A 27791-nucleotide genomic window follows, 5' to 3' on the forward strand; every position below is an offset into this window, starting at 1 on the left:
GACCTATTTGTGCAATGTAAAGAAATATTGAACTAAGATGTTGTAAACATTTTGTATCTACATTTCTTTAGCATAGAGTAATTCTATCTATTTATACTCACACAATGCAAATGACTGTGCTTTTGACAAAAGTACATTTGCTTGTAATTGAGTACAATTCAAGTGACATAAAGGTATTTTACTTCAGTTAAAGTGCACAGATATCTTTCCACTTCTGCTGCACACAACTCTGCATATCAGGCGTCAATTATAATATTCTCATTAAACTGTTTATTTTCAAGTGGTAGAATGGACCACAATCAAATAGACACGCTTCACATGCTTTGGAACCTGAACCATTTACATTCCCACATTTCCCACTGGGGAATCAGAATGTGCCATTGAGCTATTCAGGCACCTTCCCACATGTTAAAGCATGCTACCACTATCACTGAAGCACACAATGTCTTGAGTCCAATTGCAAAGACCAAGCGGCTTCAATGCAGCCTACTTTGCATGTGAATTACCAGGACTTTTATAAACAACAGCTTTGCAACATTATTTGTCAGACATTTCTGAATTCGTCCCTGAGGTTCCCTCTGGCAGCTCTTTTCATGAATCCTTTTCGCTTTGGCCTCCCGATGCGCTTCATTTACATTCAGAGGCAGGCAGATGTCCAATTTGACCCAAGGAAAAATAAATTGCCGCTGTTGTTGTCTTTCAATTGTAATGTAAACAGAATATAAAACGAGTACACAGTGCATGAGCGAGCATAGGATTGCAATTCTTTGGGAGAGGTTTTTGCCTGTCAGAGATCAGAGGATATTTGTGAAATTTGATTAGTGATAAATGTCACGCATGCATTCTCTCCACAGATGGATTGATGTTTCACGGCAGACAATAAAACTTCATTCAGTTCACCAGGACTTGTTTTGATTCCAAAAAGTGGACAAAGTCATTAGTATTACAGCAAAGTGTTTTTTCAGATTGTTTGTTTAACTTGGGAGTTTACACTTTCAGAACACAGACAAGATGCAATAGATACAATATTAAACCATTACCTGCACAGACAAAAAAAAAAACACATGCACATATTCTATGTTTCTGAAAACAGCTTATGGCATCCCCAAGAGTGTGCATATTTTCAATTCTGTTTTCAAGATGTATGTATTTACCGATGGTTTAAGCACAGAGGTTTTGTAGAATGAACAGAAAGTAAATAAATAAATAAATGTTCCCAAAAAATTTAATCCACAGCAGCCAAATGACTGAAAGCTAATTGCTTTTACAAAGCTGTGAAATGCTAAATTACTCTGGCACACAGAGCTGCAATGGAGCTGCTGCTCTAGTTTGAATTGTAGGGAACACAGCCTCTTCTCGCTGTGAGGCGTCTTCTGGCTGTTTCCTCCTGCTGACTCAGCATTTTCTTTTTTTTCCCCCCCATCGGAATGCAAACTGTATCGAGATACAGAATAACATACAGTGTCTAAGACACTCGAGCACACTGCAGGCTTACAAATCCTCGCGGGAATATCAACCCATTCAATTTAGCAGCTTGTTTTTGTTGTGTTGATTTCGCTTCATGGGGACAAGACTTCAATTCAAATTCAATAATTTCTAAAGTAATTGCGTGTGGAGTGGGGTCTGTGTTGCTTTTATGTTTATGCAGGCACATTTCTACCACCGTTACAAACGGGCACAATGCACGCAAAATCGTACTACGAGCATGAAAGGCAGCGAGTGTTACAACAAGCGCGAGGAACTGGTGAAGAAACAGATGTTCAGCAGAATATTTGACTCTGCTCACTTGTGTCTACATTCACAGCTTTTGACTTCTGAGTTATTTATTTCAGTCTTACAATAAATAACGAGACAAATGTTTATCTAACCAAAACATCACAACTCTGTTTTTTTTCAGTTTATCTCAGGCAACAGGAAAAACATCCACCTACAGCATGGCGATCGCCACACCAGAGTCATAGTGCCCCTTCATTTGAGTTATTCTGGCAGCCAGCAGGAGCAGCAGGCCGGTCGCCACTTCCAGGCTGTAGGAGAGCCAGGCTGAGGCTAAGGACCAGCCGAAAGATGCATCGACATACGCCAGATTCTCGGGGTGCACAAGACGCTGGAACTCCTCCATCGCCAGATGTGAGTACCTGATGTAGATGCTGACGCCCGACAGAGTGAAAACACCTGTTGATGCAAAACAGACAGACAGACTTTGAAAGACCAAACCTTTTTAGATTTTAACACATTGTCTGGTGGCTGGATCAGTCTGAAGGAAATGGAAGGAAACCTCTCGACACGAAGCCCAACAGCTGCATAATTCAAGCACCGTAATTACCATGATGGATCACACTTGTTTGGTTTTTGCATTCAGATAAGTATGCTATCAATGCACATCTCCTCACAAAAATCAGTGGATCATAAAACACAAACAAGACTGAAAGCCCTTGATATCATTCTGTTGAAAAAAAAAAATAAAAATATTTTTTACCAATCTTGCCAGTCAGTGAAATGCCTTTGTTAATCACACACAAATTATCCCCATGAGCTGCCTCCAATTTTAATCTGATCATTTAATACCAAGAAAAAAACCCTGTGACGGTCGTAATAAGCTTATTTTCTCCCTTTTTGTGTTCCCAAATAGAGATTTAAAAATAGGCCCGGCAAAACAATTACCATAGAGGTTGGCCAATAAAATATAACATCATTAAATGCCAACCTCACAACACTTTAAATATTGGACCATTAAATGAGCAATTCAGACTGACCTTTCGAGTAGCACAATGAAAGACAGGGCCACCACGCACAGTATATTCTTTAAAGGCAATTAACCTCAGTTAATCACTGATTATTTAAGTTCACAACTGTGGGCTTGTCTATTCAATAGCTTGGCTAATTTGCATGTGGGCAAAGAAAGATTCTTTCAATGTCGGTTCAAATTCGTGGGAATGGCGGTGGGCAACTGCAATTTCAAAACCACTGAAAGGATCAATGGTGGCACACACAATAGTGTGCCTCCAGGAGAAATTGCTAATGCATATGAAAGATTGCACCGTTTGGCTCTACTCTATAGATGTTTTCTTCTAATGCATAATTTCACAGTCAAACCTTCATGCTCGTCTGCTGTTCCTCTGAGAAACAGAATAAAAGTTGTACTGGTTGGAGGTCCATGTGAAAAAAAAAAAAGGAAAAAAAAAAAGCCTATATTTTATATAGATAAAGCTCTGGGATTAGGCCATACTGTTTCAGACGAAAGGCAGCAGTGGAAACTGGAGATAAATCCATCAAGGCTGCATGACATGATGTAAGTGAGGGTAGTGCAAAACCCCAGTGGATCAACATAAAGTCTCTGACCGACAGGTGTTTATCTTACAAATAGAGAAAGAAAAAAGCTAAACAAAACACAGAGAACATTTGTTCTCTCGCTGTTTACCTTGCATGATGGGGGGGGGGGGGGGATCTGTGGGCCGCAGAGATGTATGCTCGCTGCTCTTTTGAGGGAGAGATGTGGACTGGACATTTTGTGCAAGGTCTCTTCTGTGTGACATGAGAGGTCGTGTGTGTCAGCAGAGATGACACAGTATATAATAAGGCCTTCTGCCTCGCTGACAGATTCATGCATTCCCTGAATTGTACCCGAATGGTCATTCCTTCTTTGAGTTTGGATCTGTTTGTATGCGCCCTTTGATCGGCAGAGTGTTTAATGTGGCTGGTCAACAGCTGAAAAAAAAAAGCAATATTTCTATTATAGAATTGCTGATGAAAGCACCTCCTGTTTGTTCCTCTGAAACCGAGGACATTTTTCCCCCAAAGACGACTCGGTCTCACATCTTCTTTTTCTGAGCTCATCTTCTGTTGGAAATGCCTTTTATATCACCGAACTGAACAATGCGTGATACCGAATCCTTTAAAGACACAGGTCTTTGTAGGATTCCTACATTAGACCGAGATAAATGATCGAGTTGAGTTTCTACAAAGAGTAAATAGAAATGGTTTTGTGCTCAGCCTAAAAAGAAAAATGAAACGAGGAAGAGGCTGCGGATGATTCCAAGTAGAAATCTCTCTGGATCTCACAATCAAGAACAATCTCTTTGCAATTGTGCACCACTTCACAGTGATCAGCAATCAGCCAACATGCTGCGATCAATACTGTTAATTATGTCAATTTCCATGCTGGGAATGTTTGGTGCTTGAGTGTCTAAAACTCTTCTTCGGGCTCATCAGGAACCAGCCGTTCTCATTTTATGTGGATGTAAAGGGAAAAATGTCTCAACAACGTTCTAGTGTTCGGAAAGTGGTGCCAACGTATGACCATGTATTGCCTATTCTTGTCACACAGGACAGTACTGCTACAACTGTATTTACATCGAGGAGTCAGTATTCCACCAGGAAATCCCTTCCTCTGCCCCATGCGGGCAGGAAATCATTACCTGGCTCCACTTAATTTCTTGGAATGGGATTTGTGACGTTCTCAGAGATATTTAATACACAAGTGCAAAATCGTCCAATCAATTGGAAGAAATAACACTTACGTAACTATAATGGCAATTTTCTTTTTCGCCGACCATCAGCCTCTTTGAATAAAGTGCTTGTACCGGGAAAGACTAAATATAGATACGGACTGAAGCGGGGGAGTTTTCAGCTTTTTCCTAAGTGACAACATTTCACTATTTCACTGAGCAAACGCTGAAAACTCCGCTTCAGCCCCGAGTTCACGCTTGCACAATAAACACACTCTGTCCAAGATGTGTTGCCGTCATCCTCATGCTGTAAACCCTACACGTTGACATAAAGCAGCAAAGCACTTGCACTAGTCCAGCCTATAAACAAAACAAAAAACAATTGGGAGTAGACTTACTGCAGAGGAGAAAATAAGACCCAGATGCAGCGAGCAGCTTAGGACTGCAGGCCAATGAACTGACAATCCCAGAGATCCAGCCGAACACCAGCAGGACCAGGCTGAGGGGCAACAAGATGACCACCACTTTGTGCAAGCCTGAGGACACACACACCCACACACACACACACACACACACACACATGCACGGAGGTTAATACAACGCTTAATCTAAAAAGGTTGGGATAACGTGTGATGTGGGAGCAAAACAAACTCATGTTTTATTCACAACACAACACAGACGCTTGAAGCACTTGAGGGCAGCAACTGGTCTATGTTTGCCTTTGTGAAGCTTCTCTTCTTTACTTGATGGTCTGTGAGTTTCTGAGCAATGAGTCAGTTTTTTTGGAATATTGTCCTATTTCTAATTTGTTTTCAAATGTAAGATTCCAGCTGCATTAACAGTCTTGTGTCGTCTTCATCCGAGTTTTTCTTTTATGCTGCCAACTGTTTCCTATTGGTAGAAAGTCTGGACTGCAGACAGGCCTGTATTGAAGCTCTGCTGTTATAGTGGGATGCAGGGTGTGGTTTACACATTACAAGGTAATGTCGACTGTCCAGTTGGTCTGAATGGAAATCATACGTTTTTTCTAAAATCTCTATTTACATTCTTACATTGACATATCCTCTCTAGATGTGTAAGCTCTCCATGCTATGGGTGCAGATCAACTCTTTTGCATCAGATATGTTGGCTTTTCAACTGTGCACAGATAACAAGCCAGATGCTCCCTCTCATCTTTAGTCCACAGGACTCAGCAGTTTCCAAGGAGAACATCCCATTTTACTTCATCTGACCACAGCAGACCTGTCCACACGGCCTTGCTCCATTTTAAATGAGCTTTACCTCAGAGAAGGCAGTGGGCTGTTTTGAGTTTATATTGCACACTGATGATGATTTCTGAGAGTGTTTCTACACCCATGCAGTGGTTTTTGGTCCAAAATCACACATGTTCTTGATGCGGAAAAGAGAAGCAATCAATCAAATTGGTTGCACATTTACCCTCCGGCTATTTCTTTTCAACAATCCCACTTCCTTTTTTTCCAATCATTTGTTTTCAATCATGAAATGGTCAAATTGTGGAAATATGTTAAAGGTGAACTCAACACAACAACTGTAAGTGTTTCACCTTTGCCAAGGTGGTAGAGGAAAATCTACAAACACAGTAAAGAAAATGTGGCTGTATGAGGAGTATGAAAGTAAAACCAGCGAGGTAATAGGAGATGAAACAACATGGTCACTAAAGCAGGCCCCTGGCAAAGGAACACTTACGTACACTAAGGGAACGGAGGAGAACAAGATCCAAGTATGGCAAGAAGGACATGAGACAGAAACTGAGAAGACATTTCTCTCTGAAGTAGAAAATGAAAACAGGAATTGACAGGAAACAAAACGAAATATGGGAACACAAGGAGCAGAAAACACAAGAGGCAAAGAAGGGATAAAGACACAGGAAAACACAGAAATATGATGCAAAACCAGGAGTAAAATGAAGGCTTTGTCATCATTACATGGCGGGAAATCGTTCAAAAACTGTTACGATTCTGCAGATTGATTTCTGCCATCTAGGGGGCTATTGGTTTTCTTTGACATCGACAGTACGTGGTGTAGAAGTGAACTTGATGAGAACGTCTGTGACAATGGACATTTAAGATACAGTTACAATTAGTGCTGTCAGTGCTGCTCTTAAAAAAAACAATTTCAATGAGGGCTTCACAAAAGCACCCATCTATTTGACCAGAGTACAATTATACACTGCTCTCTGGAAACTGACATCATTGAGTCATAGTATCTGCTGTGGATATGATTGACAGTATTTTTTTTTTCGCCACACAGTCACATGTGTTATCTTACTGTTCTGAAATCCATGTCATTATCAAGAAATATATGTGTTCATAAACAAACCCACTCACCAAGAAGGTGCCTCTCTGCCGCTGACAAGCTGGACATATTTGCAGTGAACGAGGGGATGACTGAACTCATGTTTGCTCCTGAAAATGTCAGAGTAAAAGGTTACACATTGCAGGGGCTGCATGACACAGCTGTGTGATTTCAAGAAATTGCACTTTGATATACCAAACCAATGTTTGCAGTCCTTGAGATCAGAAATTACCATCAGAAATTGAAACTCGAATAAAAGAAAATGTTTCTTTGGCACATATCCCCTGAGCTCTGCATGTCGTAGACTGTGACAATTTGCATCACTATTTATATCACAGGTGAGCACTGCTTGAGCCCTGCTTGAGGAGATCCATGTCGTCTCATTACTTGGCTCAGAATTGTAATCGCCACTAGAAACAAATTGGACACATCCGGGAGCCAAACTGTGCAGAAAACAGGCATAATATTACAGCTGTGTTCAAAATAACCCACAGATTTCCCCCTGCATCCTCCTGGATCCAGACCTTTACCTGGCATGCACATGTGAGGCATTGATATTTGTAGGGTATTTCTGTGTATGTATGATTTAATGTTGTCTTTGGTGTAATACAAAAATAAAAAGTGAATTTCAGTCATTTGCATTTTCTTTTGGGGGGGGGGGGGGGGGGGGGGGGTAATATATCCTTCAGACAAAACATGTTGTCCTCTCTATAGTGTGTCTACCTGCAGTTTTCTCGTCAAGTAGTTGACTGTTCTGCTCTCCAAAATGGTGAAGACACCAGGTATAGGTCAGCGACTGACAATTAACATGATATAGAGGCACCATCGGAGACAGGATCAATGAAGAACGGCGTTACATCGCGGCAGTGTCTCTTTAACGCACAGAAAATCCAATTTTGACGGGGGAATTGGGAATCATTTAAAATTTCTACTACAAAAAACATCCCAGTGCAGACCTGACTGATACAAAAGTCTATTAAAAAAAAACAACAAAAAACAATGCCTGGACTGAATCATCAATTTTACGCACGTAACACACACACGTACGGCTGCTTTTACGCGCATACCGTTATGCCAAAACAAATCACAAGAAAGCAGGACGAAAGTTAATAGGGGAAAGATTATTTCATCAATGCACGAGAAACATTTTTTTTCTGTGTGTATTTAGCATCAGAATGACAGCTCACAAACGCAGGCTGGATTTAAATAGACATACCTTCAATGATTCTCCACAGACCGGAGTGCGAACTCATGTCATCCGTGCCGGTGTGGTTGGGCTTATTCACATCGATTATGTACCAATAGTCAGTCCCTATTGCCACAGCGAGGAGGGTGAAACTAAGCAAAGCTGTAAGCCCGGCCATGAGGACCACCGCTCCGTACTTCATCCTACAGTCCACCCAGGGCTCAGTTGAGGCAATACTCCATGAATGTTACTGTTTTTCTACACTGTGATTTGTCACGACGCTCGAAGCTTTGCGGCGCGTAAAAGCTGCCCAGTTGCATAAATGCAAAGTACAGTTTTTCCATCCTAGGAAAAAATTAGAAACGAGGGTTGGGGGTAAAAAAAAAAAAAAAAAGAAGAAGAAGAAGAAGAAAGAAGAAAGAAAATTGTTCCAGTAGTTGTCCCCACTTCAGGAGCGTGAACGAAAATGACAGAAGTACGAATGAATGGAGATGTTTGTCTGTGGCATCTTGTAACGGTGAGGCGGCTGTGGAGAGTGTTTGAAGCGCTGCAGCAGCGCGTCTCCAAATTGAACCCCATGGTCAATCGTCAGGAATACAGCACTTCACTTCCGGCAAAAAGCTTCCAAGGTAAAACTCTATATGCTGTAACCTAAAGAGTGTCTTACACGTTTTTGATGGAACATAACATTTACTACAAACAACCTGCATTCAAATCTGTGCCCAGTGTGCCCTGTGACTCAGTAACTGAGCTTGTAAGGTTTATTTAGTATTGCTAGAAAAAACCCAATAACAAAATAAATACAGAAAAACAATTTAAATAAATCTTAGGCCAGACCTGTAGATTTGGGGACTGTAGTGCATCATTATTTAACCTATTGAACAAAACAGTACAAAATATGTAATTACTGTAATAATGGACTTTATAAAGCAAATAGAATACTTCATTAACAATAAGAAAGGTATTTTAAAAGTCAGAAACTATAAACAGTGACATTTCTGTCTGCTTGGTTGCAAACTCGATCCCAAGCAAGATCAATAATAATGTCTTTGTGAGATATCTGCTGTGTGTCTGGACCACCAGAACACACCAGTCTTTGAAGGCTTGAACAAAGGTTCTGAAAAATATAGCTTTCAACAGTTTTCCTGGAGAATGTTTTTCAATGTTTGTTGTGAAAAACTATAATCAATCAAATCTTTTCTATCTGGAGATTGTTTTGTTAATAGAATAGAAGAATAGAATAGAAGTTCTTTATTGTCACTCTAGCAATGTTAAAACATAGTGTGAGCAGTGAATCGACGTGACAGCTACCTCAGTGACAGCACTAAAACACACACACAATGGTAGAAAATATAATACAGAAGGTAAGATATAAATATTAAAATATGTACAACTAAGAAGCATTGACAAGCTCTCACAGCTTGTGGGAATAGAAGCTGTGATCGAGGCGGTTTGTTTTGCATTTTAGTGCCTGGTATCTTTTACCAGAGGGGAGGGGGGAGAACGGGTGGTGTTCAGGGTGGGTGGGGTCATTGGAGTAAAAGTCTTTAAGGAGAGGTAGTGTGGTCCCAATTATCTCCTCACAACCCGCTGCAGGTTCCTCCCGTCCTGTCCAGTCGGTAAGGAGGCTCTCGATGGTGCTCCTGTAGAAGTTCACCGGCAGGGGTTGAGGGTAGCGTGTCTAACCATCCCTTGAAAAAACAGAATTGTCCCCTATTCACAAACAAAAGTACGCGTCCCGTATTGAGCTGAAGGGGGACACACTTATCTCATATTACTGTGAGAATCAAAAATAGTCTGTACAATGTCAATGGAATTTATGACCAGCAGGGCGCTTTCTATCAAAACTTATGATAAACTTATTCTGCCGCCTCTCCTGCTCTGTGACCAATGAGCTGACAGAATACTCACGCACGAGTATGACAATACAGAATCCTGCTTATCTTTTTTGTTGAGGTACAGTTGCTCACGACCAAAATACCGGAATACAACAGACGAGCATACAAAGCAGCATGGTGACACATTTGGATGTTACACCTTCGACCACCAATGCTCCTCTGAAAAAACATAAAAAAGGCTGCAGAAATACAGGGAGGAATGAGAAGAAGTCAACACCTGGGAGGAAAAAGTTTGTGATAACACATATAAAGCCACTGCACTGTACTGGCACACTTTGTGATCCGCCTGCTCTCTGCTTCTGGTAAGATTCCTTCAATGACATGGAGAAGATCATTGAGCAGCTTTGCCTGGTTGGCAGGTAAGAATGAAACAACTGCCAGGGTAGTGATAAACCATGTTTAATATTATTGAAAGTTAGAAACAAATAAATAGATCGAAAATATATACAAATAATAAATACAATTGATAGATCATATATTCAGATAAATACATAATCATAAACTTACTTTATAGTGTACACGCAAATATGCATTCTTTTATACAACATTTTACAAATTCAAACAGTTCATATACTTCATATCTGGATGGATGAATAAATAATGAATGAAGTAAACAATACAGGTAGTCAAAATACTATACAAAATTATAAATATAACCAATACGATTAATCTAATCTCTATTGGCAGAATAAACATCTTAATGGATGAACTTTGTGGGGAGTGTGTGACTGCAAACAGGCTTCAGGAGAACCTCACTACAGAACCTCACTGCAGAACCTCACTACAGTCCTTCACTACAGAACCTCACTGCAGAACCTCACTACAGTCCTTCACTGCAGAACCTCACTACAGTCCTTCCCTTCAGAACCTCACTGCAGAACCTCACTACAGTCCTTCACTGCAGAACTTCACTACAGTACCTCACTGCAGAACCTCACTGCAGAATCTCACTACAGTACCTCACTACAGAACCTCACTGCAGAATCTCACTACAGTACCTCACTACAGAACCTCACTGCAGAATCTCACTACAGTACCTCACTGCAGAACCTCACTACAGTACCTCACTACAGTACCTCACTACAGTCCTTCACTACAGAACCTCACTGCAGAACCGCACTACAGTACTTCACTGCAGAACCTCACTGCAGAACCTCAGGAGAATGAAACATGGCGGTCCAAGAGAACAGCAGATGGGTTCCAGTTCCTCCCAAACATCCAGGCTTTGTCCTTTGCCTTCAGCATCCAGCTGATACTGTGTTTGTGGAGAGGATTCCTTCTTCCATGAAGAATAAGTGGACTGATGTGCAGAAGAAATGTTCTGCTGAATTCATTAGTAGTGAGCTCATTCTCAGTCTAAATGATGAAATGTTTTGCTCAGCTTTACTCTATAACACTGAAAGACAAACAACTCCTCACTGCAGTAAGAGCTCAACAGAAATACAAATGAAACAATAGGCTGTCTTTACATGATGGAGCATTGAGCTTTCAAGCTCATGAGTTCATACTTTTTTTTATTTTTTTACTTAAACTATAGCCTACTGTCATTTACTTGGAGGAACAAATATTTTATTTTTTAGAACTTTTCCACAAACTTTCTGTTTGCACTTTTTTTATTGCACTAAATGTGCATATTACAGGAATTCATTTTAAGTTAACATTTAAGCCAGACGGAGTTCTGTTAAGGAAATGTGTATTTTTAATTCTATGAAGCTAGACAGGTTTCTATTGAAGAAAAATACAGATTTCACTGTTAATTTTGATATTTTGCAATAAAGATTAATTGCTAAATAGTTTGTTTTCCATGTGTTCATATTACAAAATATGCATCTACTAAAATTCAGGTTCAAGTCAAATAGTAAAAAAATTGTTTCACACACAGAAAAAAGAACTAACAAGAGTTCACCATGCCAGGAACAGTGAATTCCAATCGGCCAGTGAGGTGTCCCTTATTTAAATTTTTTTTCAGGGAGTTGGGAACCCTAGCTGAGGGAGGTGAGCCTGCTTTCACTGAGGACTTAATGTCTCTGGTGTGCTTTCCCCACAGGTTATAGGTGTCATGTCACCAGTGATGCCAGTAATTAATCAGTAACACGTTACTCTGTTATGACCTCTTTTTTCAGTAACGCGTAAGCTAACGCGTTACTATTCCCAAACCAGCAATCAGATTAAAGTTACTTATCCAGGTCACTGTGCGTTACTATTGAAGCGTCCTGCAGGACCAGTTTCTCGTCTGCAAAGCCGCTTTATTTTTAAACAGAACCTGGATGCGTGCATGCAGTCTGCACACTCAGCCCTAAAGTCTGATAATAAAACCGTAAGTCAGATATAAATACGACAAAAGTTACAATGAAGGTCAAAGGTTGAATATGTATCAGCAGGAGGCCAGGCAGTGATCAGAACTGAGTTTTTAGTCAAACTATTTCTCATTTTTATGTTGCGCACGTGATGAAACTAACTAAAAAGTTACTTGCAATATAACTTAGTTGCTTTTAAAAACAAGTAATCAATAAAGTAACTAAGTTTCTTTTTAAAGGAGTAACTAGTAATCAGTACTCTGGATTACTTTCCCAAGGTAACTGTGGCAACACTGCATGTCACACCGCTCAGTCTAACAGTGGGACGCAGATGGTGAAGGTGAAGAGGAAGTGAAGGTGGTTGACTGTAAGTGTCTGTGGTCAACCATCCAGACCGATGGACAGTCCGTACAAGAGGTGTAGAGGAGAGCGTAGGCAGGGTGACGTAGGTGCAGATGAGTGTCAGAGCTGAAGGACTGCAGCAAGAGTAAAATGGAACATTTACAAGAGAGTAGAGATATCTGCCGTTTTGTGAAGGTTGCACACAAAGCCACTGTCCGAGACGATCCAGTCAGGACGGACAGCGTTAAACACAAACACATAAACACAGCATATGAGTTAGACATAAAGCCAAGTTGAGCTGGTTTTGAGATGCTGAAAATTAATAGTGGATATATTGAATAGCAAATCTTGTGGAGAGAGCTGCCAGGGAAGAGAAGAGGACAGCCTTGTCTAAGATTCATGGATTTAGCAATGGATGACATAGAGGTAGTGGAGGCACGAGATCAGCTCTACTCCTGAATCCTGACAGGAGCAAATGGAGGACAATTACAAATGCAGCACATCACCTCCAATTAAACCACAGACATAAAAGTTCTTTCTCTCACTTTCTCTCGTTAGGTCTTGAACTCACAGCCATTGGAATGCACCATAACGCCATTAAAGTCAGTCTTGAATACACCTGCTGTTCATCCATTTTGCTTTTTACAATCCAGCACACCAGTGTTACATGGAGATCAGTGTTGTGAAGAACCTGCTATTAAAATGCAGCTTTCACGGTAACAACAGCAACCTCTTAATAACTAGTTTCTAACTGCAAGTAACTTTATCATTTACCCATATCCACAGTACCTGTAAAACAATCTGCTTTGAATCATTTTTAGATCACCTTCATGAGAGAACTCTGATCTTCTTATTCATTCATTCATTCATTCATTCATTCATTCATTCATTTATTTATTTATTTATTTATCTATTTATTTATTTATTTATTTATTTATTTACTTATTTATTAATCTGCCTATTTGCTTATTTATTTATTTCCAAACATGGGAAAAAAATATATATATAAGGAAAAAGAATCAGGAGAAACAAACATCAATCAATCATTCAAATGAGTGATCCAGAGTTCACATGACACACAATCCAATTTTTACACTACGTGCGTTACATGTTCGAAAAGGGGGTAGGAAGAAATTTCTTTTCTATTCCTACCCCTTTCCATCTTGATCATTAGAATCAGGTGGGAGGTTCTCGCAACCCGAATGGAGTGGGTGTGTCGGTGAGGTGTTGGGGTGTGTTGGTGACGGGGCGGTGTTAAAAGAGAAAGAGTGGTGACGCACGGGAGACAAATGTTTGACAGGTGAACTGTCATGCTGCTGGAGGCAATAAAGGAAGCCGACTTGACTCCTTCGTCCGTTCCATCTTTCTCAGTCTCCACAGTATGTATCATTTTAATAAATCTTTTTTAATTTAGAACATACTAACATACTGTAGCCTCTCCACCAATAAACAGTGCAACACCGTAACCAACAAGCTCTCGCTCTCATGGCGAAACCACATTCCTCGCCAGAATCATATGTATGTATATATATTAAACAGTATTAAGTTTGATTATTGTGTAATCTCTGTACATAATTTATTCCATAATTTTAAACCGTGGATAGAGATACCAAAGCTTTTCTGTATCACCATCATGATCAAATCACAATTCAATTTCTTTTCAGAACCTCAGACTGATCTTCACAGTGCAAATATCAGCCGCTGTGCCACAGAAACACTACAGCACTGTACATACTGACGAGACAGGTCTAAAGGAGGCAGAAAAAGATTATCTTCCAACGTATAGTTACCTATTCTTGACAGTAATCAGTAATTCAGTAAGTTAATTATATGTGAAAAAGCATGAATGCAAGTACTGTACAAAAATATCATCATAGCAGTATTTGCTGTATGAAACTGCCCCTGAAACAAGTGAAAATTTATGTTTCCATTTTCTCTGCAGCATGACTCATAGTGAAACACCACATGGTATCAACATTTTATGGAGCCAAAATCATTCAATCTCCATGCTTGCCTGTGTCTTTCCCCAGCCCTCCCCAGTAGGTAATGTGGCACATTGGTCTGAGAGCGAATTTTCCAATTGTCTGCCGGAGAGGTTAGTGCCACACCGCGGAGGGTGGCACTATGGGGGGAGGTGTTGATCAGGACAATGGGAGCCATTGGGACTGTTGAAAAAGACTTTATAGGACAGGAGCAATACACCAGTTGAATGCAGCAGTCAGCTATATGGCGGACAGAGCAGAGCACATTGTGGCAGAACTCAACATTTCTAGAGTTTCACCAGGAGTGGAGGTCGTCAGTGCTCACAGCATATAAACTGGATCATTGATATGGCCCAGAGTCCCAGGCCAGGTCCAGTGGTGTCAGAGGGGCCACTATACCCCAGGACACAGGAATAACATGAAGCCCTTGTTCTAAAAGCCATGCATTTTTTTTTTTTTTTTATTGCAAGCTGAGATAGTCAACTTGCAATAAAACAAGTCATACGTATGTACAACAACAAGTTATATGTTTATCATTACACCTGTGATTTGCTATTAAAAAAAAAAAAAAAAACTAGATTAATGCATGTGAAAAGAGTTAGGGCCTCATAGGATAACGTGCACTTAAACAGAGGTGGAACGACTCTGATAATACTCAATTACAAGTTGAAGTCGTGTTAAAAAAATATTCAAATCAAAACTACAAGGTACTTTCCTCACAAGCTGCTCCAAGTACTAGTTACTTTTAAACCGGATTCAATTTTAAAATTTTAGGTTTAAATTTGGATTATTTATAAATATAAAAAAAAAAAAAGAAAAGCCAAATGGTGTACATTTACATCTTTTAAACGGGTATCCAAAGTACATCTTGTTTAAAATAATTAGTGTAATCAGGTAGGTCCTCCTCTAATTACTGCACAATATTGAAAATAAATCAATTGAAAAAAAAGATCCTGAAACGACACAATCAAACATAAGAGTGATTCAAAGCAGTCAAAGTAAGTGGCAGCAGCATTCATCCAGTACCTCAGTCTGGCTGCCTGGCCCTGCAGATATCAGCTTTTCACATTCAGAGACAGCACTCCCACTCGCATTCCTTGTAAAACTGCCCAGGCTCTGTCAAGTTGCACGGGGAGTTGCAGGTGAGTAAAAGGTAATTGAAACTGCTGCCATAAATTCTCAATTCACTAAGAAACGGACTCCGACTCGGCCAGGAGGATATTTTGAAGCCATTCCTGTGTAGCTGTGCTTTATGTGAGAGGGTTGTCCCCCTGGAAAGACAAAAAAAAAAAAAAAAAAGCCATTCATACTCTTCAGAAAATCAGGTGTGACCGACGCCAATAGAAAGTCCAATCAGTCTGTTTGTAGATTAGAAATAGGGAACTTTAATATGTAACCGTTGAGTAATCAGTAACCGTGTCATTCCACACATGTGGATGTAGTTTTTACGTTGAACAGGTTTAAAAAAAACACTATATTACTGTAATACATATGATAATTTCAGAGCCTGTATAACAATAGATGTGCAATTCACAGCAGATACTATTGTAAGGTGTAAGACCCCTGAGGCTGAAGCAGAGTCACGGTGTGCCCTAGAGCTACTGCATGCACTGGAGGTAAATAAAACTGTCAGGAGTGCCTTATTTAAGCAATTTAAGTTGCATTACTACTCAGAAGTGGGGACAGCCTATTGATCCCTGCTGTGCTTCATAGTTCCAATGAGGAAGAAAAAAAGATCCGACTGGACTCGACTGAACTTGTTTGGGTGTATGGTGCATGCGGTAGAGGATGGCGCTTATATCTGGGTAAATCCTCTCGCTGTTGTGCACATAGCAACAGGCATCCATCATGAAATATGACACAACTATTTAAAGCTCGAAAGTACAACCTTCATGCACTCAATGGCGGTAATAATGAGGAGGGTGAAGGATCACGTGCATGATATTTTCTGTACTGGAACGGAGCTATAGAAAGCTCATTTCATACTTTCATATCAAGAAGGAAAAGACAAAAGAGTAATTTAGGGTGAACAATGTATTAGATGCACATTAGTATCATCGGGTAGTATTTTATGATACATTTATGTTTACTCTTTTACTGTATTTCTGTACTTGGAGTAGAATTTACTCCATTGTAATCTACTTTACTGTAATCATGTCACCCACAATTTGAGTTAATATTCAGACTTCTGATCTCTACATTATTGTTTTAACAGAAAATAATCCTGCTGTTGATTTACACTTGTTTACCATCCTGAGAAAAAAAAATGCGATTACAATATTTAGTATACTATTAGACAAAATGATTGTTTCCCTTGGAATTGGTGTTGCATTTGTAAGAAACATGCATGTGTGGGGTGAGCAGCAGAGCTGAGTATACAGTATGGGCCACCTCCATAAAAAGAAATTCCATATCTTCCTTGCCAAATATTTTTTATTATACAAATACTTGTTTGTTGATTTGACATGTAGGTGATGTCACATTTGCTCTTGACTACACATTTCCTGGACTCTTTCAGGTAAAATCCCATTAAAAATACATCGATATATTATCTAGTTTGTGTATGCCGTAGAGTCGTTCACTCCCTCCTGGACTCCCTCATAGATAATTGTTTGTATAAGAGAAGACTAATGTCAGGGCCTTTATGAAAACCATTACATCTGGCTTTGGACAGCTGGCCTCTCAGAAAGCCCGACCATTAATCAAAATTATTCGGCCTGTGGTTTTTCATCATTTCACACAGCATTCATGGCACTTCTCTCTGAATGTTAGGGGAGGGTTAATACAGCTGTGTAATGAGAGGTTTTACCAAAGTAAAATGATCACTCAGTTGTCATTATTACCTTAATACCATGTCTACTTATGTCTATTGCAGGTCCTTGGGAATAATTACCCAACGACAATTAGTCTTTTACAAAAATCTTGCTTTTATTGAATCCCATTTTATTGGAAAAGCACCTAAGTGATTAAATTTGTCCTCAGTGTTTGTCGTAATGTCATGTCCTGCATTTACTTACACGGTGGGTTGGATTAAAGACGTCGCGGGAAGAATGTAATAAAACAGTTTTGGAAATGAAAACAGACTGATGGTGAGCCTCCTCAGAATCTCCATACACTGGTAAGCCCAAGGTTGCGCTTTGAGTAAAACTAATGACTTTTTATTGGAAAACTGTCGAGACGTGTGACTAATGTCAGGTTTGGACTATTCTCCGTGCAGTCCAACACAGCTTTGCTTGAATCCTCTCAATAATGCTAAGCAATAAAACATTTCCTTTAACACCAATGGTGCTCTTGAACAGGATTAAGTGGTATAGAAGAGGGATGGACACCCGTCCATGCCATCAAAGGTCCACGTCCCATGAATTTTGAAATGTGTCCTCTCGTCACAGGTTCTGCTTATGTTAGAATGTTGTTCTTCTGCAAACAGCTAAGTCTTGCCTGGAAATATCAATATATGTGAATCATCTGGAGAAATGTTTTTTAATTGGAACTCGTCCGTCTCTATAGATTTAATCAGAAAACTGACGCTGACAGGACGGGCATGTGAGGAGCCCTGTGATGCATCAGCAGAGCAACAAACGGTAGGAAAAGGAATGTGGAATGAAACTTCCTCACTTCTGATAAGACGACTGCCTTCTTTTCCCCCTTGTCTGTCAGTCGAGCTGTCTCTCTCCCGGATTGTCTGTCTGCACCCTGTTGTTTGACTGAACCGAGTCTGACAAGTGTTTTCTGTGTTTGCTGGCCTGAATCTTCAAGTCGCTGTCACTCATTTGTTGTTCAATAATGATCGGCCTTTCAGTTTTGTCTGCCATTGATGTTTTTGTAAGAATTTCCCAGTGATTTATTTATTTTTTTCCTCTCTGCCTATTCTTACAATTGTTTCGTGTCTGGTGTAAAGGCCTCTCATGGATCTGAGAAAGATTTCCCTCCTGTTTACAGTTTTATGATGGTGTGAGTTGGGCTCATTGACTTTAAGTTGCTCCTGATTTTATTGTTGTACAATTGGTCCAGCTCAATGCAGCATCAGGTGTGGTTCTGCAGACTTCCACAGATGTTTTTTTTACGGCTTTAAGTTGTCCTTTTATGTGTCTGTGAAGATAAAAAATGATGTTTACATTATGCTACAGATGTAAATATTGAACTGAAGCCAGCTGCTTCTTTTAAACTTGAAGGTTTTGTTCCTTCGTTAGGCAGCATTATTATCTTTCTTTCGTAGATTACATCTCTTCTGAATGAGCATTAATCTGCTCATTTTGTGCCTTACCAATGAGGTTTGTAGCGTTGGAGATTTAACCACCTCAGCTGCTGGCACTGTCGGTTTGCATGGGCTTATTTGGCTTTTCTTTTTCTACTTTTTGCAAAGACAAAAAACAAAAACAAACAAACAAACCAAAAAAACCTTGAAAGCCTCGTCCAGTTACAAAGCACACAGTGAAACGTGTTGATTCTCAACTCGGGTGGGTTTTTGCTGTGTGTGTGTGTGTGTGTGTGTGTGTGTGTGTGTGTGTGTGTGCGTGTGTGTGCGTGTGTGTGCGTGTGTGTGCGTGTGTGTGTGTGTGCGTGTGTGTGTGTGTGTTTTCCTGGAAAATCTTTCTCATTTAATGCACTCCTCAATCTAGAAGTTTCCTCCCTGTACGAACACGAGCTGCAGGCGGTGTTTGACTGCAGCAAAACAATGTCAGTGATGCTGAGTGACCTTTGGCCAGCTGTGTCTGAGTCGAAAAGCGTGTTGAATTGACAATATTTCATTATAGTTTCAGGATTTGTTCAAACTTTTTATGTTCCAACTTGGCACACGGCTTTTGCCAAACGCGTGTCGTACACAGGGTGAATGAGCAGGAACTGCGTGGGCTGGGATGTGAACTCATGTTTCGCTGGAGTGAATAAAAACACCAAGTAATGAAAACTAGTTTCTTCTATGTTTTGAAAATTAGTAAAGTTTATGGAGAGAAGGAGATGCGTTTCTGTGTGTTTTTGTACGTGTTAAAGATGGAAGATTGCAGTTTAGAATATATATGATGCCTGGGAGCCTGAAAGGCCTCCTCTATACATTGTGAAATAACGCCTCCTTTCTCCAGCACGAGTAAACGTGCACGGTGTTATTATCCCATGTCGGCGGGGCATGGAGGTCAGTCGCAGAGTGCTTTTATGCTCGCTGAGATTGCGGCAGGATGTGGTACATTCACGGCACTTCACCCATCCATGCTGCTGCAGAGAAATGACCTGAGTGAGTGAGTGAGACACACTGCCACCCTGTGTAGTGAAAGAGAAAATCCTCTTAGAAACGCCACACTGATGAGTAGCTCAGTGCAAACATTGCATTTTAGTTAAGGCTTTTATGTGGGTTTTTTTAGGAGCCAGGAGCTTAAACCACACCCATTCATTATAGGACTATCTTTGAGGTGTTGAAATTGAGGTTTTTACATCCTTTTCTAACAAAAATCGGCCATAATATATTGAGCAGAGGAGGTCCTGGCTTTAAGTAAACATTTATCACACCTCTTTTATTCCCACCTGATCTGAAATTATGATTTTTCTCAATAATAAGCCATCGTATTGTGTGAATGTTTTAGTAAGCCCTTGTGACATGAGGAAGACTTAGATCGTTGGTCAGTATGTGATGGCAGTATTTATTATCATAAAAATATTCATGATGTTACGAAAAATATTGATTTCCGCCTATCTTGTGTCTTGATTGATACCTACCAGTATATGTCAGAAAAATTCATATTCGCATGCTGACAGTATACGTGCAGCATTTGTAATTAAAATAATTTTTATTCATTTTGTTTGAATGATTTGTGAATCATTAATCACACATGATAATTTTGCAAATATTAATGCAATTTAGCAGTCAGCACTACTTTATTAAATTACTTCAGAGTTTTTAATGTCATGAAATCAAATGTCAAATAAACTAATAATGTTATGATGTGCAAAGCCTTTGTTATGTTGTGCATTTTTAACTTTTGTTACATTGTTATTACGTCATGGACTTTTATTTCGTTACAAGTTGCTCCACGTACAGTTTGAAGAGACTCAGCCAGGACTCAGACCAGCAACCCGACACTTTTTCATGAAGCTCTCACAAGATTCATTTACCATTACTAAAGTCAGCAACAGCATTGTCAAGTGTTTTTTTTTTTTATTGTCAACGACATTTTCAAAAATCGTATCAGAGTACCAACATTGTAACAAATGTCTATGTATATTAAATACATTCTAGAATATGGCGAGAGACTCCCTAAAGCGCTGATACAGGTCACACAGGCCACAAAGCATCCTCAAACTTCCTTTCTAAACGTATTTCCTATTATTTGCAGATATCACACCTCACAAAAACCACTGATTTATACATTACATTCAAACTAGTGGGAGTTTTTTCACCTCCTGGGAAAGAGCTTACAAAATTCTACAGGATAAATCAATGATTAAATATATACATGTCAGGTTTTCTCTGAATTGGACACTCGCATATGTCATTTTATAATAGGAGCATGTAATTACAGTCATAAAGATTGAGCCAAAACAACAACAACAACAACAACAACAACAAAAGCTCTGCTGGCTAAAGGTCAATTAGATGCTACTCATGATTATTTTTCAAAAGCAGTGTCCAGCAGATTGCTCAGAGAAACGTATTCTAGTGAAATATAGCTGTTTGCTGTCTCAGCCGCAGTCAGGATGTTGTTTTCAGTGAGATGGACGCAGCCTTTTTGTTGTATGAAGACGCTGACACATTAAAGCTGCAGCCAGACAGACTGAATGTTGTTTCCACAGTGGTGAGGTGAAATGGGAAAATTTTTGCACTCACTGCACAAAGCAAACCTCCTGAATATCTGTGTACCAATTTGAGCAAACAGAAGGAAAACAAACATATCAAAAAAAAAATTTTTAAATTCGGCTTCAGAATGACATTATAAAAGTCACATTTGTGACCTAATAAAGTTTTGTCAAGAATTGAAGTGAACAATCTTTGCAGTGTTTTTTTCTTTTTTAAAATCTATTATCAAAATCCATCTTTTTTTTTTTTTTTAATCTTCCCAGCCACCTCTCAACATGAAAACAGGATATAAGTGGATATAAAGTACATTGTGGATTAAGGCCCCGAGGCAGAACACCAGAGAAGCACCTCCCGAGTTCTCACCACATCCATTAAAATGATGTGGAGTCCATCAGACGCATTGAATATGTTCCCTCTTTGGTTTCGTGCGTGTCCCTGATCCGGATGTCTGATTTTCCTACTGATGCTTTTTGTATCTGAGCATGTTTAATGCCTCACTGTATGTGTTACACAGCTAGATCCGATGATGCATTTCAGTGTCTGCAGTGAAGTTGATTTAAGTCCTCTATAGATTCAGAGGTTCATGAGACGGCCTATTTTCTGTGTCCACTTCATTTGCTTCATATTGTTCTTTTATAGAAGCTGTAAATGTTCCATTAGGGTAAATGAAAGCATTACTGGCACCAGTCGTTCACTGGCTGAGAAGACGATGGTGCATCATTACCTTTGCGAAGCTTTGAGTCAGTGACCACACGGTTCTTGTAGCACGCGGCAAAGTAATGAAATCATTTCCAAGTGTTGACAGAAGTGACAGAAGTTTGATCCATATAAATGTTGCTGTCTAGAAAACCTACACCGAAGTGCAACGTTGTGTAGAGTAAAATGAATGTAATTCCTAGAATGCAACCACAGTGACTTGTCTTTGCCTCTGCTTGTGTTCTTACAAATTGTGAGCTTTCGTGTGTAAACCTTGTTTTAGTCCCTGAAACAGTTTTTTCCAAAGGTTCGGTTGACGTGGATGTAAATGTAGGATACGTTTTAGCAACTAAATTATGGGTATTCCTTCGTCATCATTCACAAAATAGTTTTAAAGCAGTTGTTTTTGCAAATGCAAAATAGAAAGTGTGCCTAAGTTACATGCAAACTATGTGAGGTGGTGACTATTAGCAGGCTGATCAGTGTGGTTGCCTTCAGAATTACTTGGTTGCCTTTTAATGCATATTAAACAAAGTGTGTATGGAAGAATTGGGCCAGCCACTCTCTTATTCCCCATTTGTGAAATAACAGATTTTCACACAGTATGCATCGTTCTATGTTGGCATTGTCATTGAAAAGATAAAACATCTAAAACTAACAAGAAAAAAAAAATCCTTTTCTAGTGCTTAATTATTCAAAATGGAAAAAAAAGAAAAAAAAAGACAACTGAACATAAAAACAAAAAAAACCAAGAAACAAACAAACATGGAATTGGGTAACTAGTATATAAAAACAGGCAGGAAATTATCCGGTCAGTCCGTTTCATGTGACCTGATAAAATTGGGTCCTGCGTCTATGTGTCAGACCCTCTGCAAGGACCCAGACTGGAGGGTTTAGTACTCCCAGAGAGACGAGGCATCAACAGATGCACCATCGCCCATAAGTGTTCCACCCTGGTCTCCACGAAGGTACTTGCCATTGGAGCTCTTTATGGCGATGCGTCCATGCTCCAGGAACTCCAGAAAAAAGTCCTCTGACTTTTCTCCATCTGAACACACCAGGCCACTGCTGGACACGTACCAGAACTTTCCATTGACACCTGCAGACGGATGACAAGCCATTAGGTGATTTGGGTAAACGGGAAATATAAATTATCTATATACTAAAATCTATGAGAACAATGCGCACATATATGGATCGTTAGCAGACTTCTAAAGACACTGACTTCTAATATTGTAGGCGCCGTCGTTAAAGATCAACGAGAAGATGTCATAGATGGACCGATTGGCATCCAGAGTGTTGGAGTTTTTGTGATGACACACGAAGCCATTCTCCCCGCGAAGGATCAGCATTGGGCGGTTGATGAGTTTCATCAGGAATAATTCATCATCCCCTGCAATAAAGCATCAACAGCGCTCATCTGGTGTGTAGGATTAGATAACGCTGCATCTGTGGTGGATCTCAAGTGGCCCGAAAGCACTTACCCACGGCATCACTCACTGCTGAAAGCTGCCCATTCTTCTTCGTGCACACGTACTTTCCATTACTTGCTTTGAGAGCCACCCTCTGTCCTCGCCACTCAATGTCAAACATTGTGTTGACTTCTCTGAAAAAAAAAAAAAATCCATGAATTCAACTTGATGTCGTTAGATAGACTGGGGGATTGTTGACACCCGTTGACACTTATCTATGCAAGGATAGAAACTTTGTAGAGCTAAATGAGCTACTTACACTTCTGTAGCGGTGGACTGAATCTCTCCATGAGTCACCAGAGTCCAGTAGGAGCCACCATTGGTTCTGAACATGGACTTTTTGCTCGCCTTATCTATCTCCATCTGAAAGGTCTCCATGTCCGTTTCCACATCCTGGTTGGCTGAAATACTCACTCCTGGTAAGAAAATAGAAAATAAAAGCATATGTTCCAATACACCTTTAGTAAGTACAATGGCGGCTCCTCTTGAACGACATCTGCTGCTACTTAAGTCCTTCTATTGCTGAAGCATCAGTGAACAGATGCCCGCAAATAATGACAATTCAGCATTAATTATAACAGTGTCCCCTCTTCTGTTGCACCACATCGTAGAGTGCTATTCAAAAAGACTGGTTTCAAAAAAGAGGCATAGCTCAGTCATTTTAGCAAATACAATTCACTTTGTGCTGTTCTAAGGCTACAAGTATCAGATCTTCACAGAATTACAGATGGATGAAAAATAACGTTTTGTTAGGATTTACCTAGTTTTCAGCCCTCAGCTCGTCCTGATTGCATTATACACATTTCTTTTATTGTCTATAGCCAGAAGATGTATCACCATGTGCCACAAGCAAATGCACAATACGTCAGTGCGGCTTCAGTATTAAGACTTGAGTCTTGATCCGCTGTCATATATGAAATACATATTTTCAGTGAGGGCCTTGCAAATGTATTTAGTACAATATGTGAATATTTGGTATTATCTGACTTTTTATAAAAGTGGCATGATTTTTCTTTTCTTTTTTAAAACTTTGAATTGTTATAGTAAACAACAACAACAACAATAAAACCATCTGTAGTGAAAAAGAAACGATTTGAGAGGTGTCAATAAATACTGTTTACTTAAAGGTAAACTGGATCTAGTGGGTTTTAGAGGGGCATTATACAGCAGGAATGCTTTGAGATTTGGATTTTTGGCCCTTATTTCAATTTGGCCTCCAAGCTAATAGGGCTGATGAAAGAGAACAATTGTTTCCTTCCCAAATTTTTGATATTTAATAGCCTTTTTGGGCAATGCCACGTCGTCACTCTTCACACCCAAGGTGCTTTGTATTTTTTGAGCCTTTGCTTTCAAGCGAATATTACGTGATCAACTCATGCATTCTGCTTTGCATGCAGAACCAGAGTGCGAGCAGAGATAAATCAAACACGGTATAACATTCAAACTTTGTGCCCTGCTCTCCAAACCCAAACGCCCCACTTGTCGTGAGTGTAGCGTTGCATACTTAATCCCATGTATAAACTCCGTCTGCTGAGGTGTGTCAGCTGGTGGTGAACACACAGACACGTATAACTGAACTGTGTCTGTTGGAGTTCAAATTAGATGCCACAGAAATATCCTTCAACCTTTCTCTTAATCCTGTTACAATCCTAATCCCCCACAGTCACCCCTCCACCCTTCCTGTTCATTCGCTTGCTGTAATTCCCTGCATGGTGAAATGCAAATCTGCACTGCAGGGCCCACTAAGCAGCTTTCAGTGCCTTGTTCCTAAAAACGTGGCGCTGCCACAAAGCAATGGAAATACAAGTATTTGCCCTACATCACGAACATGGGGTGGCAGATTGATGAAATATTGCCCTGATAGTGACCTTTTTAATTCACAAGCGTTATTTCTGTGAACACCTGCAGTATAAAATGAGTCTGAGAATCTCTTTTGTGGTTTGACACTATCCTGCGTGTGGCTGACAGAGCGAGTTTGCAGTTAAAGCAATAACTTATGTCCTTTGATAAATTGAGTAAGATTTATTGCTTTGATGGATCTTTGGAAATTTGCAGCCGTCAATGTTTGCCGGTTACATACAGGATGGAGCAGATCGAGTCACAACAAGCTGAAGCTGTATAGTGTAACCGATCTGTTTGGGTAGGCAGGTACTACCTGTTACCACTTGAATTAAAGGCCCACGTGTTTTGGAGAACCGCACTTGATAGATGATGGTAAAGAGTGAGTAGCTACAAGGCTTAAAGTCCATTGATGGTAATTGACACCCTTGGGGCATAGATCTGCCCCGGAGTCATTTGCACACTGCTTAATCTTCAATGGACACATAGTGGAAATGACAAAGCCCATTACTACAATTACCTCTATGGCTGACAGCCATTCTGCATGCAACATGAAGATACAACAGGCAAAGGTTCCTTTCTTTAGTTTAAATGTACCAGACTGGATGTTTTAAATCCTGCACAATATTGTAATGTTTAGTAAAAGAACTATTAACAGTTACTCTTTACGTCGTTTGATATTCACTTATATCCACCACACACGTTACTCATCATGCTCCTATCAAGCGATACACTCGATTGTTTTATGCCCTTGAGTATTTTTCCCATTAGACCCTTGGCTGACCTCAATACCTGAATACTCCAACGGAGCCACCCGGGTGCAGTCTTTCACTGCCTTTGCAAATATCCTGGATATTAAATCTAAAAGGCAGTGAAACAAAATGCTGAAATGATTCAGGTTATGTAACTGTGAGGCCGCCACTCAATTAAAATCAACTGTGAGCTAAGTCATTTTTCAAAATGCTATATTCAAAATGTAAATGCTTCACTTTTTAGCTTCTATTGAAAATATGAATTTAGTTCCGCTTAAGGTTATGTGGACTAATGTGCACTGGGACTTTTGGTGGCTGAATAGTAATCGCTAAATTATAGTGAAGGATTTTAACATGTCTTTCATTTGAGATGCATTAAACATGATATTCATGATTCTCTTTTTTTTATTTTTTTATTCTTAGGCTCAACTCTTAACAGTCCGAGCTCCATTTTGCTTCATTGATATTACACTACTTTGTTTTTGCAAATATGTCTGAATAGAGACAGAGAATTGATAGCGAACTGTTCCGTTTCTTATTATTAGGGAGAAAAAGGTTAGGTTGACATGACAGCATATGCTTATTTAATACTACTTCACCAGCTGATATTTACCTTGCTTAACTGAGACAAATCTTTTATTTGCGGCTTGAAAAATCACTTGTGGATGACTCTCCTCAAGATCAAACAGCTCATCTTTCCCTGGCTTGGAGCAACGGCCAGAGCGCAATGTTCCAGTGGGTCCCACTGGGGTCAGGTATTTCCCATCGCAGTCCTTGAAGGCCAGCTTGCCAGACTTCAGCTCCAGCGTGAAGCTGGTCGTGTTGGTGTTCTCCTTCACCAGTTTGCCGTCGTTGCTGAGGAAACGGCTGTCGCAGGTCTTCAGACTGTACTTGCCATCCAGGTATACCAATGTGACCAATGAGTCTACTCCCCAAGGAATGTTGCTGTCCACAGAGATCTCTCCATCTGAAGAGGACAGATGGGCATAGCGCTTGCGTGCAACACTGAGCAAACTGGCCTGCGGGTGTAAAGCCAAATGGACGGCCCACAGCTCTTGCTCCCCAATGGCTTGGGAAAAGCAGGACAGATAGTCCGCTGATCCTCCAAAATAACGCAGGTAAGGCTCTGATTGCAGTGCCCAGCGACCATCGGACTGGGGCACGATGAGGAAACGACATTCAGGGTCGGGCTTCTCTGCCCCACATATTATCTTGCCGTCTTTATCAGAGGCAAGATAGCGCCCTAAGTGGCTGCGAAGGAACACAACCAGACCATCTTCATCCTGCTCCAAGGTCCAGATCTGTTTCTTCTTCATGCTGAGGCCTGAGGCGTTCACCTTGAAGCCAAAGGCCTCAGCGGTAAGGTACCGATTCTCATAGTTGATTAGTCCAAATTGCAGCTTCAAAGCCCTATTAACTCCGTTAGTGGGCATGCTTGGACAAAGCAGCTTTAGGACAAACAAGGCAGAGGGCAATCACAGAAAGCAGTCATGAAACTGAACAGCAAAAAAAAAAAAAGAAAGAAGAAGAAGAAATAGCTTGCGTTCCCTCCTCTTCTTCCTCTCAAGCTGTGAATCAGCTCCACTTATCTCCTTTGATGGATTGTTCAGTTCCTTCCTTTTGCCTTCACTTTCTCTCCTTCCCCAGAGGGTTTGCACAGGCACTTGCTCTCAGTTCCCTAATGAGTTAGGATTAAAATCAGCAGGACACAGCACCTCAATCCAACAAGCCGCTGACGTCACAGACCAGTGCACCAACCACATATGTTCCCCTCCTCCCTCT

The 27791-nt window shown here is 40.2% G+C and overlaps 2 protein-coding genes across 2 annotated transcripts; both read right to left on the reverse strand.

Moving 5' to 3' along the window:
* Positions 1–1927: 1927 nt before the first annotated feature.
* On the reverse strand, positions 1928–8149 carry LOC308124460 (transmembrane protein 235; the record flags this gene model as incomplete). Its single annotated transcript, XM_080487453.1, has 4 exons — positions 1928–2172; positions 4844–4981; positions 6794–6871; positions 7978–8149. 4 exons carry the CDS (start codon positions 8147–8149, stop codon positions 1928–1930), a joined length of 633 nt encoding a protein of 210 aa, XP_080343579.1.
* Positions 8150–20616: 12467 nt separating this feature from the next.
* fscn2a (fascin actin-bundling protein 2a, retinal) lies at positions 20617–27791 on the reverse strand. Its single transcript, XM_080488756.1, has 5 exons — positions 26623–27791; positions 23678–23834; positions 23431–23552; positions 23172–23339; positions 20617–23045 (listed from the first exon to the last, which is right to left on the reverse strand). The coding sequence occupies exons 1-5, from the start codon at positions 27440–27442 to the stop codon at positions 22840–22842; spliced, it is 1473 nt and encodes a 490-aa protein (XP_080344882.1). The 5' UTR covers positions 27443–27791; the 3' UTR covers positions 20617–22839.

Source organism: Lipophrys pholis (genome assembly GCF_963383615.2).
Source record: "Lipophrys pholis genome assembly, chromosome: 19".
Lineage (NCBI taxonomy): Eukaryota > Metazoa > Chordata > Actinopteri > Blenniiformes > Blenniidae > Lipophrys > Lipophrys pholis.